The 13625-nt window shown below is 53.4% G+C and overlaps 7 protein-coding genes across 7 annotated transcripts; 2 read left to right on the top strand and 5 right to left on the bottom strand.

The window, feature by feature from the left end:
- Positions 1-385: 385 nt before the first annotated feature.
- Positions 386-1024, bottom strand: J4E86_002223 (uncharacterized protein; the record flags this gene model as incomplete). Its single annotated transcript, XM_051442784.1, has 1 exon — positions 386-1024. One exon carries the CDS (start codon positions 1022-1024, stop codon positions 386-388), a length of 639 nt encoding a protein of 212 aa, XP_051306372.1.
- A 648-nt stretch (positions 1025-1672) lies between these two features.
- On the bottom strand, positions 1673-2968 carry J4E86_002222 (uncharacterized protein; the record flags this gene model as incomplete). The annotated part of the gene is made up of 4 exons (XM_051442783.1): positions 1673-1771; positions 1821-1895; positions 1948-2240; positions 2290-2968. 4 exons carry the CDS (start codon positions 2966-2968, stop codon positions 1673-1675), a joined length of 1146 nt encoding a protein of 381 aa, XP_051306371.1.
- Positions 2969-3381: 413 nt separating this feature from the next.
- J4E86_002221 (uncharacterized protein) lies at positions 3382-4912 on the top strand (the record flags this gene model as incomplete). Its single annotated transcript, XM_051442782.1, has 2 exons — positions 3382-3580; positions 3630-4912. 2 exons carry the CDS (start codon positions 3382-3384, stop codon positions 4910-4912), a joined length of 1482 nt encoding a protein of 493 aa, XP_051306370.1.
- Positions 4913-5811: 899 nt separating this feature from the next.
- On the bottom strand, positions 5812-8034 carry J4E86_002220 (uncharacterized protein; the record flags this gene model as incomplete). Its single annotated transcript, XM_051442781.1, has 5 exons — positions 5812-5923; positions 5981-7242; positions 7291-7449; positions 7499-7758; positions 7830-8034. The coding sequence occupies 5 exons, from the start codon at positions 8032-8034 to the stop codon at positions 5812-5814; spliced, it is 1998 nt and encodes a 665-aa protein (XP_051306369.1).
- A 551-nt stretch (positions 8035-8585) lies between these two features.
- Positions 8586-9686, bottom strand: J4E86_002219 (uncharacterized protein; the record flags this gene model as incomplete). The annotated part of the gene is made up of 1 exon (XM_051442780.1): positions 8586-9686. One exon carries the CDS (start codon positions 9684-9686, stop codon positions 8586-8588), a length of 1101 nt encoding a protein of 366 aa, XP_051306368.1.
- Positions 9687-10078: 392 nt separating this feature from the next.
- Positions 10079-11560, top strand: J4E86_002218 (uncharacterized protein; the record flags this gene model as incomplete). Its single annotated transcript, XM_051442779.1, has 1 exon — positions 10079-11560. One exon carries the CDS (start codon positions 10079-10081, stop codon positions 11558-11560), a length of 1482 nt encoding a protein of 493 aa, XP_051306367.1.
- A 133-nt stretch (positions 11561-11693) lies between these two features.
- On the bottom strand, positions 11694-13209 carry J4E86_002217 (uncharacterized protein; the record flags this gene model as incomplete). Its single annotated transcript, XM_051442778.1, has 2 exons — positions 11694-12902; positions 12967-13209. 2 exons carry the CDS (start codon positions 13207-13209, stop codon positions 11694-11696), a joined length of 1452 nt encoding a protein of 483 aa, XP_051306366.1.
- Between the last annotated feature and the right edge of the window lie 416 nt (positions 13210-13625).

Here is a 13625-nt window from a genome sequence, read left to right as displayed (position 1 = left end):
GGAAAGTAGGAGGTATATTTAGCTCGTGGCCCCTCGCTGTCTCAGCTAGATCTTTGGTGTGCAGCGGCTTGTTCCGTTGGTGATGCTGTTGTCGAGGTTGCTGTGTGCCTGAGGCCGGGGAAATGGAATAGATAGGGCAATTCGCAGCTGGTGCATTCGATAGCGGTTATCGTTACCCAGTTCCAAGGCTTTTGGTCAGAAAGCATGTCAGTTTGTCAAGGATAAACGACCTTCGTAGTCCTCTATCGTCTTCTGCACATGCCAAATACACTTGATCTTACTCTTCATTCCACGTCGTGGGTATCTTATCGCCGGTTGCCGTGCTTGTTCCAGCAACCTAACTTTCCTCCCTCTTCATCTTCCCCATTATATGCCAAAAGTTCCATCAAAACGGCTTAGCAGCCTTCCTCGCCTCCGCCTTCCCACTGACCGGATCCCTAAACTCCTTCCAACTAACCGGATGCATAACCCTCCCCTCTTCACTCCTAGCCAACACAACACCAAACTCATTGCGATCCGTAGCGACATAGTAATTGCCGCTATCTCCCAGACTAATGACCGTGCCTCTGACCAAATCACCCACCCTGAAGCTCTCCTCAATCTTTATCTTGTCCTTCTCTGTAGCCCGGATATCTTCGCGTCGGATCTGCGCGAGGAAGGCTTCGCGACATACGGCGTTGTCGATGACGAGGATTTCGCAGCTCGCGAAGCGTGGGCCGAGGCGCGTTATGCGGACGAGGACAGTGCTGGAGACGGTTGGAAGGAGGGGTACGCCGCCGCCAGAGTTGGGACCGAGGATACCGGGGTCGGTGGAGGTGGGAGGACGCGTTATTGAGAGGAGCGGCGCGAGTTTGCCGGACTTGGAAGATGCGCTTTGGGTGGAGGGATGTGATGGCGAAGAGAAAACGGGTCCAGCTATTGAGGCGTAGATTTGCGAGTCGTGGATGTGCGTTCCTGGACCTGGACTGTATTTGTCGACACTTCCGAGCAGTTGCCCCGGGAGCGCTATTGAAGGAAGCGCCATTGTGGTGGTGGGTTGAAGCTGTCTTTCTAAGGATTGTATCCCCCCAAGTCGTTCTTGTTCAGCCTCCGCGACGATCCTACTGGAAAGGCAATGGGTTGCTTTTGATATTTGGTGTGTTGATCGGTTCGCGACCCGGTTTCTCGATGTTGTAACCTCGTTCGTGCTGGGGCAAATTCTGTGGACGCGGTTTTGGAGCTGGGTTAATTGGTGTTGCTTGCTGGGATCCGTAACTTTTTAGCTGCGGAAGCTTACGTCATTCGCCTAAACTTGCCGCCAGGCGTGTTGATTGGAAGTCACGCAAACCTAATAAGATGCAGTTGATTCTGACAAGTCGGTATTACACTAGGATGTATGCTGTAAAGCTACAAATCTTGCGCGTCCTGGCGCTGACTCTGTGCCCCGGCCGAGGCCTTGCTGCCCGAATCATACAATCACTTCCGCATATACAAGCAGAAGAACGCCGGTTTTGGACCAACCATGTATCTAGCACCTTGCTCCAATCGCCGAGCCATGCAATCCCACGCAAAACAGTCATGAAAATCATTCGCTCATGGTAACGTTCCGGTAGAAGACGCGCCCAATCTGACCCTCGGACAGGTTCATACGCGTCCCCTCTGTCCTGGGCCTGACTCTACGGTCTGCCGGCGACTAAACGGCCTGGTAGAGGAGTAAGGGTTCGCCGATATTTTCTATCTCGGGGATGGTGCATTTCAGATCAAAGGCTTTGGATAGCACGATCTTGAAGATCTGAAGCAGAGTCAGTATGGGCTTGGTAATGGGGATGGACAGCTCTCACCTTCTGCACGTTGATGCTATGGCTGGTTGAGCTGAATATTAGACTGGCCTTCATCGCTCGCGCAAATCGCTTGGCCTAGGCGCTGTTAGTCCTACGGCTCTGAATGGTTTTTGGCAGGGACTCGTACTTGATTAGATATCTCCTCCTGCTCCTCGCGCGGGAAGTTGACAAAGTGGTCGTACTTTGTGCCGACCAAAAACGGGATGGCAGTCTTGTTGAAACCGCGTCCCTGTCTGTACCACTCCTTGATGGAATTTAATGTGCTTTTTCGCGTCAAGTCGAACATGAAGAGTATGGCAACAGCATCGTTGCAAACCAACGGCAACATATTCACGAATTCACGTTGACCACCCAAATCCCAAATGGAAAAGGTGATCTCCGTGTTCCGGATCGAGATGGTCTTTTCCATGAAGTTGACGCCTGTGGTTGTCAGAATCTGCAGTTTGTGAAACGTGCTTGTGTAACCCACCGAGCGTTTGGATGTAGTCCTCGTCCCAGCTGCCCTCAACGTATTTGACCATTAGACTAGTCTTTCCGATCTGCGCGTCTCCGACCATGCCGACCTTGATGACGACGCTGGCATTTTTGGCGGCCTCCTGTTGTTGCTGTTGGGCGCTCCCTCGCTGGTCTTGATATGAGTTTGACCGCGTGTTGCCCTCCGAAGTCGGATAGCGTCCCATCTGCGAGCTGGGCCGCGAATGCGACTGGCCCATGTGTGTTTCCTTGTTGGCATCGTAGTAGCCGTGCCGTGGAGGTGTGTCGGCGTCTGATGATGTGTTGAAGCGCGTCCCGTTGTGTGTTGTGTACTGGTACGCGGTGTCTGAGTAGGATGTTGAGGGTCGGTGAGGCTGCTCGTAGGGGTTGGGACTGTTATTAAGGCTCGCGTTCTGGGTGAGGTCTGGTAGCGGTGTGACAGTCGAGGCGGTAATGGTCGAGCTCATGCTGTCGTCGGCTACGTCCATGGTCTGGTCCATGTGCTTCTGCGCTTCCTGTTCCGCTTCGATAGGCGCCTGCTCGGGCTGCATTGGCTCGGGTTGCAGTTGCTGGGGCGGCAGCTGCTCAGGCTGCACTTGGTGTACGTGCTGCACTTCTGTGGCAGCTACGTAGGGCTGCTGCGCGGGTTCCTGACTCGAGTATTCTGGCTCCATGGCTAGTATGTCTCAGCGTCCCCGCGGTTGTTGATCTGAGCTGAAAGCGCGCTGGCACGCGTCAAGACGGTGAATGCAAGCTGACAGTGTGTTTTCTTCTTCCTTGGCGACTCTGCTCCTCGAACAATTCTATGCGACTTTAAAGGGGAGACACGGTATATGGGCGCGGCCTCTGTGGTGTTGACCTGGGATGTGCGGGATGCGATTGGACTGGGGGTAGCGCGCAGTGTTTCGCTCCAGAGATGCACGCAACAGCCCCGGTGGGCACCTGAGAGAGGGGGGCGTCATAGCGTGGTCCGATACGCCGATCGATAAGCCGCCTCAAAAAACATTTGGCGGGACAAATTCCTGCGCCAACTTTTTTACGCCTGCCACAAGACACCCCAAAACACAACCTCACGCACTCACACACCATGGCGAAGCGACCCGCAGACTCAGAGCAAGAGCAAGAGGCTATCAAAAATGGAGATCGCCCCATGGAAATCGATCAACACAACGAAGCGGGCGAGTTTGAGGATGAATTCGAAGATGAATTTGAGAGCGAGGATGAGATTCTCGAGGCAGGTGTGGACGGAAGACCAGACGAAGAGCGCGAAGCTGAGGAGCGCGAGAGTAGGTTGTCGGAGGAAATCGTCAAAATTCCAAAAACTAACGCTTTCAGATGGCATGGATGTCGACCAAGATACTTTCATTCCCGGTCGACACAAACTCTCACCAGGCGAGACATTGAACCCCGATCTTTCCACATACGAGATGCTCCATGCGCTTGAAGCGCCATGGCCCTGTCTCTCATGCGACATCGTACCCGACAACCTAGGCGCAGACCGCAAAACATACCCTGCAACAGTCTACTCAGTGGCCGGCACACAAGCAGCGCGAGGAAGGGACAAGGAGAACCAGATTATGGTCATGAAGATGAGCAGTCTGTCGCGGATGGAGAAGGAGGACGAAGAGGACGATGACGAAGAATCCGACGACGAGGCCTCAGATCCTATCCTCGAGACAAAGTCGATACCGTTGACGAGCTGCACGAACCGCATACGTGCCCACCAGACACCGCAAGCCACCTCCGCACAACCTCCTACGACCCTTACCGCCGCCATGACCGAGTCCGGCCAGGTCTTGATTCACGACGTTACCCCACACCTCACAGCCTTCGACACTCCCGGTACCACCATCTCGCCTACACAAAACAAGCCTGTCTGCACGATTCGCGCACATGGATCGAACGAAGGCTATGCGCTAGATTGGTCGCCACTGATACCAGAGGGCAAGCTCCTGACAGGTGACTGCACTGGAAAGATCTTTGCGACAACACGGACACAGGGTGGAGGTTTTGTCACTGACACCACGCCATATACCGGTCACAGTGGCTCAGTAGAGGAGCTTCAGTGGTCACCAACCGAGAAGCACGTATTCTCCTCTGCATCGAGCGATGGCACAGTCAAGATCTGGGACGCGCGGTCAAAGTCGCGGAAGCCGGTGCTCAGTGTACAAGTCTCAAAAACAGACGTCAACGTACTGAGTTGGTCGCACCAAACCGCTCATCTCCTCGCTACTGGTGCAGACGACGGCGAGTGGGGAGTCTGGGACCTGCGACAATGGAAGCCCTCTACCGACATGTCGAGCGAAAAGAAGCCTTCGCCCGTTGCGTCGTACACCTTCCACAAGGAGCAAATCACCTCAGTCGAGTGGCATCCCACAGACGACAGTATCGTCCTTGTATGCGCCGGCGACAATACCCTCACGCTGTGGGATCTGGCTGTCGAACTCGACGATGAGGAGAGCAAGTACACAGCAGGCGTTCAGGATGTACCACCGCAACTGCTGTTCGTGCATTACATGGAGCAGATCAAGGAGGCGCACTGGCACCCGCAAATTCCGGGCGCCATCATGGCTACAGGAGGATCAGGATTCAACGTTTTCAAAACGATCAGTGTATAAATCAGACTCGTCTGCCCAAAATTTCAAATATCCTACCCTTCTTGGGTTCATGCATTCCAATGCGCGTTTTTCTTCTTTGTTCCGCACCGTCTGCACTTCGTCTTGATCCGGTCAACAAAGAGCGGAAAACCAGTATGTCCTGAAAGCATCTTTAACTGTCGTATTCGGATGTATTTCGTATGCTGAGTCCGTTCAATATGAGAATATATCTAGTTAGCATTATGCGCACGCCCTTTTGAAATAGTAGTTCTCAACCTCCTTCATGAAGTTTCCATCTCAACACCGATGGCACAAGTCAGATCTGGCGTCGACGCCTCGATGAATCAAGCTCCGACTATCCACAGCGAGGATATGACACAATACTTTGCTCCAACGCCTTTGTGCTCCACCCACCAACACCAACCTCACTTGTCAGCAATGCAACCTATCTTGCACTCGAACGCCAGCGCCCACCACTACAACCACTCCCGATCCCAAATCACACACTTGACAGACATCTCTTACCCCGAATCCTACCTTCGTACCCCCATCTATGCGCTCCCCTTTCCGCATCCAAAATGGCATGTCAAAGTCGGCACGGGAGAGGCGTACGAAGTTACAAGCCCTATCTGGGAGGAATACGATGCCGAGCTAGGGTATGTGAATAGTGTGGGTGAAGTGAGGGAGAGTATTGAAAGTCGTGTGGGAGACGAAGGTGATAAGGAGAACAGTGTAGAAAAGGGCACTAGAAGAGGGAAGAGGAGATTGGACGATATTAGTGAGATGTGTTGCGAGAACGTAAAGAGGAAGCGGTTTAGGGATGCGTAGAAAACCGAAAAGTAGTCAATGATTGTACCACGACTCAAGTCACTGGGGCTCTTGATTCCAAAGCAGGTGGGAGTATGAATAGGTTCTTGAATTTACACAGGTCTTTGTATAGGCTTCGGCTGCACTGCCGTCGCCGGAGCACCAGGCACCGGGAACAGCGGCGTAGCCGCCTCGTTCATTTCGCGGATTTTCTTGATCAAGTTGCTGTCATCGTGTTAGCTTACTGTGCTTGCATCTCCACCTTCGGAGACATTGACTTACCTAACAGGCAGATTCAATCTATCCTGTTCTCTCCAAAGAATACCAACAACCTTCTCTCGCCCTCGACTGTGATCTTCCAAGTGTTCTGTGATCAATTGTCTACCCAACTCTTTACTGCATCCGTAGATTTTCTGCGTGCAACCGTCGAAACTGCAGATCCAGGAGTCACGGGGGCCATTAGCTTCGTATGTCGGTAAGGGTGTTGATATTATCGGTGGTGATACTATTGATTTAGTTTTTCCTGATGATGATGCTGGATTCGCGTGGGGAGGGAGATGGGAGGGTCGGTGACGGAGCGGAAGAGGTGGTACAGCGCTGACTCCTTCAGAGGCAGAGTCCGAGTCGCCAGTTGTAGGTGGAGATTCAGGTGCTACGGACGCACTGGCTGTACGTTTCCGTCGATCCTTCTCGTCTTGATCACGGTCCGTATCGTCTAGTTTTCTTTTCTCTCGACCTGGTGATAGGGCGTGGGTTGGTGTGTCGATGCCTTCTTCCTCATCATCTTCATCACTACCTGTAGCGTTACTGCTTTGCTCGGCTTCCGAGTCGTCACTTGCCGGCACGGGTGCTTTCCCCTTTCCGCCTTTCTGTCTCCCTGGCTTAATGCTGATCCCTTTGCTCTTGCCAGAAAACTTTCCACTCGTAGGTCTTAGCACAGAGAGCCGGCCTTGCTTCCGTCTACCCGGTGGTCTACGCACAGGTGTTGTTATTGCGTCATCTTCTTCGTCGGACGTATCCGAAGAACCGCTTTCACCGTCCCTCAGAGTTCCGTGATCTTTCCGTGGTTTCAGTTCCACCCCTTCAGCTCGCCGTTGTTCGGCTGCGGGAAGTGTGTGGCCGGCTGCCAGCTCTTGATATATAGGTTCGGCGGCAAAGAATTGTATGTTCTTCCGCCGCGGGTGGTCCATCATGTAGCACAGATTCTGTGCGTGTACCAGAAGCACATTCTTCGCAGTGTCCGCTTCCTCAATCTCGTATCGCCTAACAATGAGTTCGGCAACGCGATCCACCGTTATGTGATTCCGTCCTGCTCGTAGAACCCGTTGGTTCACTGCTTTCTGCATAAATTCGAAGAGAGCGGCCGCCTCCCACCAGTTGTCGTCTTTCTTCGGCGCTTCCGTTGGTTTCGGTGTCGCATTCGCTTGCGCCGTTTTGGAAGCTGGCGTTGGTGCAGATGCGGACTTCTGGGTCCTCGCTGAGCGTTCGGGTTGGATCTGAGAATAGCGCCCTTCGATTCGTGCCTTACAATTGTCGAAGTCTTTCTACACGCACGTTAGATCCGGCACACGTTGGAGCTCCATGCTTCCTACCGGGAACCGTCGTCTGAAACGTTGATAGATAGGCGTGTTACTCCAGCTCAGTCCCTGGGCTTTGTTCAGAAAGCACATCATGAGGAACAGATGATGTTGATCGAATAGTCTCTCAGCCGCGGCCACATCGTTGCAAGGAAAACGCTCGTCCTCCGCATACTGTGTCGTGTTAGCGCCACAATGTTGCATGATTCTAAGACATGCTGACCTCTTGGAAGACCAGCTCAGCACTGGGCCCGCTACTCTTCTTCCGCGACTCGCCGTATATGTCTGTGACAAAGTATAGAAGTTCCACAGCCTGAACCATCTGGTCGTAGATGGGCTTGTACTGCGCGGTCGGTCGTATCTCGAACCAGCCTGCCTGGCCTTGCGCCCAAATTACGTATGCGCCGTCGGTCATTTCGCCGTAGGAGAAGCGCGTCACATGTTGTATTTCGATTTCCATGGGCTTGTAGGGTTTCTTCAAAACTGCAGCCGCGTTAGCCAGAGCTCTGTGCTTAGTCGTCGCGTCCAACAGCCGACAAGCATGTCTCACATACGATATTTCAGCTGGCTACGCCCTGGAGTCTCCAGTCGCCCTTCCACTCGGAGTGGGGTGTCTGCATATGCAGCAAGAAGGCTTGCAGGTTTGCCATTGCTTTCGAAGACGATGCGCGCATCGCTCAGGACAAAGATCTCCCAGTCGTCGGAATTGGTGTTGGAGGCGTCGAGTGGCTTCAGTATCTCGGATTCTGGGGTCGGCATCTTAAGAAATAATCTCGGGTATACTGCATGCTGCGGTGTTACAAAACAGAGCTGCCGGTCCAAGGTCAGGTAAAAGAAGTAGTGGGGATGAGCGATGCGGGCGGGCGCGAAGGGCGCGAGACGGGATGCGCGTCCAGGGTCAAAGGCGTGTTATCGATAGCTGCTTCCCGAGGTCACTTGCGTCACTCGAAAGCCAAACTCAAGCGTTGCAGCCTACAACACACTTTTAAAGTAGAAGGTGTTGCATCCAAATCTATGTAGTCGGCAAACCGATATACAACTGAAGGGTTTCTTGGAAAATGTAGCTATACCAGATCTAACTTTTGCGACGACATGGGAAAGGCCATTTCCAGAAGAGCACATGTTCTCACCTTTTGAGGTCTTCGATATTGTACCTAGGTATTGCCCAGAAGATCCATAGTGCCCCCGGGTGGATACATCACGGTCTGAAAGCAACATGAGCCGTATGAAAAGTCAATGTAGCCTGCAAATTAAATTATACTAATAGTGGGTATCTTAGAGTAACACAACGAATCCATCAAGTCATCTCATCATACCGCAGCCTCCTCGGCAGCCTCCTGCTTGCGTATCTGATCCTCCAACCGCTTCTTTTCTGCTTGCTTCAGTCTCATCATAGTCACCTCCTCTAAGCTATGTGTCTTCGGGCTGAAAGAGAACTTTGGTGTTCCTAGTGGCGTGGTACTTCCAACGCCCTTCCCTATGCCTGGGCCAAACGATGACCTGAAGGACTGGTTCTTCGGCGTAGATATAGGTGTTGACGGCGCTGAGGGCGCGTCGTTGGTTGGTGATTTGAGGTCGGGCTCGCCGTTCGCCCAAGCCACGGATTCGAGCGACGGGTAGTCGGACTTTCCGTCCAGAACGGCGGCGTGCGCGTGATCAAGACGTGTGTAGATGATAAAGACAATGGCGATGACCTTGCGGTGCTTCTCTCCCGATGGTCGGATCTTCTTGTCCTTGCCCATGACGACGCTGTCGATCTTGCCGTATTTCGCAAACATGCTCGATAGCTTGTCTTTGTCCCAGTTTGTAGCGTCGCCTTCTCGTTGGAACCGGACCTTGACTGTGCGATCGATCTCGGCGGAGTCTCCAGGCTTGGGTGCCTGCGGCTCAGGGCTTACGTCCACGAAGCTCGCCTCGTCCTCTTCTTTGCGCTTCTTCTCCATGCGCTCTTGTGCTTCCTTTCTGCGCCTCTTGCCATCTTCGGCTAGTCTTTGTATCTCCTGTTCTCTCCTTTCCGCCTCGTTCATATCTTCCGCCCTCTTCCTCTTTAGGTTGTTCATGAAGTCCTTGCCCTCTCGCTCCCTCCTTTCCAGGTCATCCTTCATTTTGCGCCGCCGACCGTCCAGAAGTTCATCCTGGAGCGCTTTCTCCCGCCGCCTGGTACGCGCGCGGTCATATTCGCCCTTTAGCTTCTCGTCTATGAGGATATCTCGAGCCCATCCTAAGTAAATAAAGCGATCCGCAGCATCTTTGTTGTCGGGATTTTTATCGGGATGGTAACGAATCGAGGCTTTACGGTAAGCCTTCTTGATTGCAGCTTCCGGCGCATCGAAGGCTACACCAAGCAACTCGTAGAAATCCTCGGTGGTTGATTTCGCGAGATCTTCGAGGTCCTTGTTGGTGTCGCTCATGATATCGGTGGACCAAGGTATACGTGAGCAGTCAGGGGCCCAGAGCGGGACGTTGGCGCGTGGGATCGAGAGGGGAGACGAAAGTTGCAAGTGGATGTGAATAGCGCAAGCGCGAGGCAGCCGCAGAAACATGTGAGATGATCGCCCACTAGCGCGCCTTCCGGCTTGGCGCATATTCTCGCAACGGCTGCGAAATTTCGCGTTACCGCATACATTGTATTATATTTTGACAATCAAGTAGCACACAAGATGATGTATACTCCAGCCTGATTTTGGAAATATATATATCTCTGTGTAGTCTGTAGGCAACACAAGTTCTGTTAACATCTAGTGGCCCCAATACCTCCCACCCTAGTAGCTAGAGCTCCGAGCTTCCTTCTATCACCCCGCTGATGCCAGTCGCGTCTTCGATAAAGCGCGCGATTATGACTACTCCACCGACCGAGAGTCGCAAGGTGCTCGAAGGTATCTTCGCAATCAACAAGCCGCAATGGGCCTCCTCCGCCGGCGTCTTGCGCGACCTCCAAGATCACTTCTCTCGCTCGCCGCTCTTCGCACCCTGGCTCGAAGCCCAAAAGCGCTCCCTCATCATCGCGGACGCTAAGCCCAAACACCTCAAGAATGTCAAAGCGAAACTCGGCCATGGTGGTACCCTCGATCCAATGGCTACTGGCGTCTTGATTGTCGGCATGGGCAAGGGCACGAAATGCTTACAACGCTTCCTCGAGTGCACGAAGACATACGAATGCGTGGTATTATTCGGCGCGGCGACAGACAGCTACGATGCTGTAGGCAAGGTTGTCGGGAAGGCGGAGTACGAGCATGTCACAAGGGAATTGGTAGAGGAGAAGCTAGCGCAGTTTCGCGGCAAGATCTTGCAGAAGCCGAGCGTTTTCTCTGCACTCAAGGTGGATGGCAAGAAGATGTACGAATATGCTAGAGAGGGCAAGGACATACCAGAGGTAGCAGCGCGGCCGGTCGAAGTAGAAGAGCTGGAGCTTGTCGAGTGGCTGGAACCCGGAAGCCATGACTTTGCCTGGCCAAAGGAGGAAGTGGATGGTGCTGAGATGGAGGGCGCAAAGAAGCTGATGGGTATCCGGAAAGAAGACGCGAAAGTCTACTCCGACACAGCGGCAAGAAGAGGGCGCAAGCGATCGAGATCACCGGAAAACGACCACGTTGAAGGCGCAGGGCAGCAGCCGAAGATACCTAAGACGGATTCCGAGCCTGCCATGTCCGGTGCTTTACCAGCAGAGGTAGCGCCCACCGAGGAAACCTCCGCGGAGAACGTCACAGATGCCAGTGTCGAAGCATCATTGCCAACAGAAGAGAAGCCGGTAGTCTCGATGGAAGAAGCACAAGTACCAGAAGACACCTCAACACTCACCCAAAATAACCCCGCTGAACCTGCCGACGCTGCCGCAACATCAGCTACATCTGCGCCCACCCCGCAGCCACCGGCAGCCCGTCTTCGCATGACAGTAACATCTGGCTTCTACGTACGCTCTCTTTGCCACGATCTCGGTCTAGCCTGTAACTCGCTCGGCCTCATGTCGTCTCTCATCCGCTCTCGCCAAGGCGACTACACGCTCGGCCAGAACGTCCTAGAATACACGGATCTGGAAGACCAATCGAAGTGGGAGCCCCAACTTCAGAAGCAGCTAGAAGAGTTCATGGAGAAGGAGGGTTGGCCAATTGAGGAACTGGACGACGACGAGAGCTGGGAGGGGAGGAAAAAGGATCTGATGGAGCAGAGGAAAGACAATGACCGGGAGAAGAGCTACAAGGGTGGTGGTAAGAAGTGGAACTCGAAGGGTAAGGGGAAGTATGGACGGAATGGGTACTCAAAAAACATGGACGGTGGACGGAAATGAGGGATTGGTACTACTATAACTTGCATTATGATACCCCATGAACCAATGAAAATGACTTTGGTATTTGGCTATGGAGAATTGTTCAAAGAAAATGTGTATGAACAGGTTGAGTATGCGACCCAGGTATCCGACGTCAAACGTCCGTCCTCGAATTCCTTCGACTTAGACTTTGTCTTATACTCTGAAAGCCCCTCTGCACCTCCGTCACAGCATCATCCGCGCCCTGCAGTCCCTCTGCTTCATCTTTCCGATCCTCATGGTTGATGAACAAGAAGGAAAGCACCATGATCGCTGCGCCGACCCAATACAATGCCGATGCATACTGCGAGTCCAACAGCATCTGCCCGACCAGACTGCACGGAATGGTCAAACTAAGACCAACAGTGACAATCAGCGGGGAAGTAAGCAGCATAGCGTACGCCCAGCAAAAGTCGGAGACGAGAGATGATGCGCTGTTGATGAGCACGATGTTGAGGATGCGCGATGTGGGCGGGAGCTCAAAAGGTTCTATGCCGGTAAGATGTAGGATGATGAATCCGGGCCAGAGTAGTAAGATGTTGGACAATCCAACGAGGCCGAAGAAGAGAGGCATGTTGACCTTTGTCTCATCGCCAATCCGAGACTTCATGAAGACCGTGTAGAAACCGTATAGTACAGCCGACACAAAGGCCATGACGTCGCCAATGGCTAGTTCTTTTGGTGTCTTGTGCGGGAAGGAACCGCGGTTCTCGTCTGTCTCGCCGGATACGTCGACCATGGAGATGAGGGCTACACCGCCGAGAGACGCGAGTACGCCGAGGAATTTGAGCAGCGTGAAGCGCTCGACGCGCATTATGGATCCCAGAAGTAGGGTCCAGATGGAGGACGTAGAAGAAAGGATAGTAGAACTGGCAACGGTTGTGTACTCTAGACAGGCGGCCGCAAAGTAGTTTGCCAGGAACCAAAGGAGACAGAACTCCAGCGCCAGTTTCGCTGTATCTCTTATCGTCAAGCCGTCGTCCTCGTCCTGGCCACCAGTTTTCCCGGTTGCGAAACTTTGGGAGCCGTGCAGGGAGGACGATAGCAGGACTTCGGTTGCCTCGTCATTGCGAGCTTTGTTCGAGGCTGAGGTTGAAGAGGGGGTCTCGTGTTCGCGGAGGAGCTTCCATTTCCCTGCTCGCCGTTGCAAGAGGTCGCGTGCGTGTGCTAGGAGAGGTTGGCGGTGCTGCCGCGCGCTGTTGGGACGGTGACGGTCGACCCATAGGTGGTGGAGGAACATGGGTAGGAGAGGGATGACGAAGAATGTTGTGTTTACGTAGGTTACCAGGTAGGGCTTCGAGTAGGAGTCGTCTGCGAATATTGTCTGTTCCATTGTCAGCTATGCGCTTACCACTACCGTGCCATCCCAGGGGATGCGAGATACGTACACTCGCGAGGAAATTACTAGCTGTCCACAGTAGCACCGTCGCAAGTAGGAGAGCTATTCCTACTGCGTGTCGTACTTTGCTCGTCCATAATCCCTTCTTCTGTCCCTCAGCCCACTGGCTGGCTTCGCTCGCTGGGCTCTCGAGGTAGTCTTCCCCGCGCAAGTATGCGCTCTCGTCGGAGACGTCGCTAACGCGTGGACTGAGCGGCGTCGTCTCAACATCTTCTTCCCTCCGAGGTATCATGTTGGCAGGGTGTAATAGAAATTAATGTAGGTGTATGGACAGGTCCGTCAAGGAGGGTCTTCGGTGATAAGCGGGCTCACGGTCGGGGTACGTGTCGAGGCATGGAAGAATATGCGAGCGCCCATGAAATCAGTCGTTTGTCAAAGGCAGAGAAATATGCAAGTGATGGACTCGTGGCACGGGGTGGTTCGGCGTAACACGCGGACACTTGATAAGAGGGTGCTAAGTCCCGGGGGTTGCGAGTTTCATGTGTCCTCGTGTCTCAAAGAGGCCCGTTGACGGAATTGTGGCGGTGCCGCCTTAGCCACGGACCCACGTCATCACGGATACGCGGGCGGAAGGCACGCGTCTGATAGCACTCCAGGCAAAAGTACTGTTCATGTATGTATTCATATATTCTTAGGCAGCTATATCGA

Source organism: Alternaria arbusti (assembly GCF_024043155.1).
Source record: "Alternaria arbusti strain BMP 1465 chromosome Unknown scaffold_2, whole genome shotgun sequence".
NCBI classification, from domain to species: Eukaryota; Fungi; Ascomycota; class Dothideomycetes; order Pleosporales; family Pleosporaceae; genus Alternaria; species Alternaria arbusti.
Note: the sequence above shows the minus strand (reverse complement) of the source record. Positions and strands in the feature narration are given on the sequence as shown.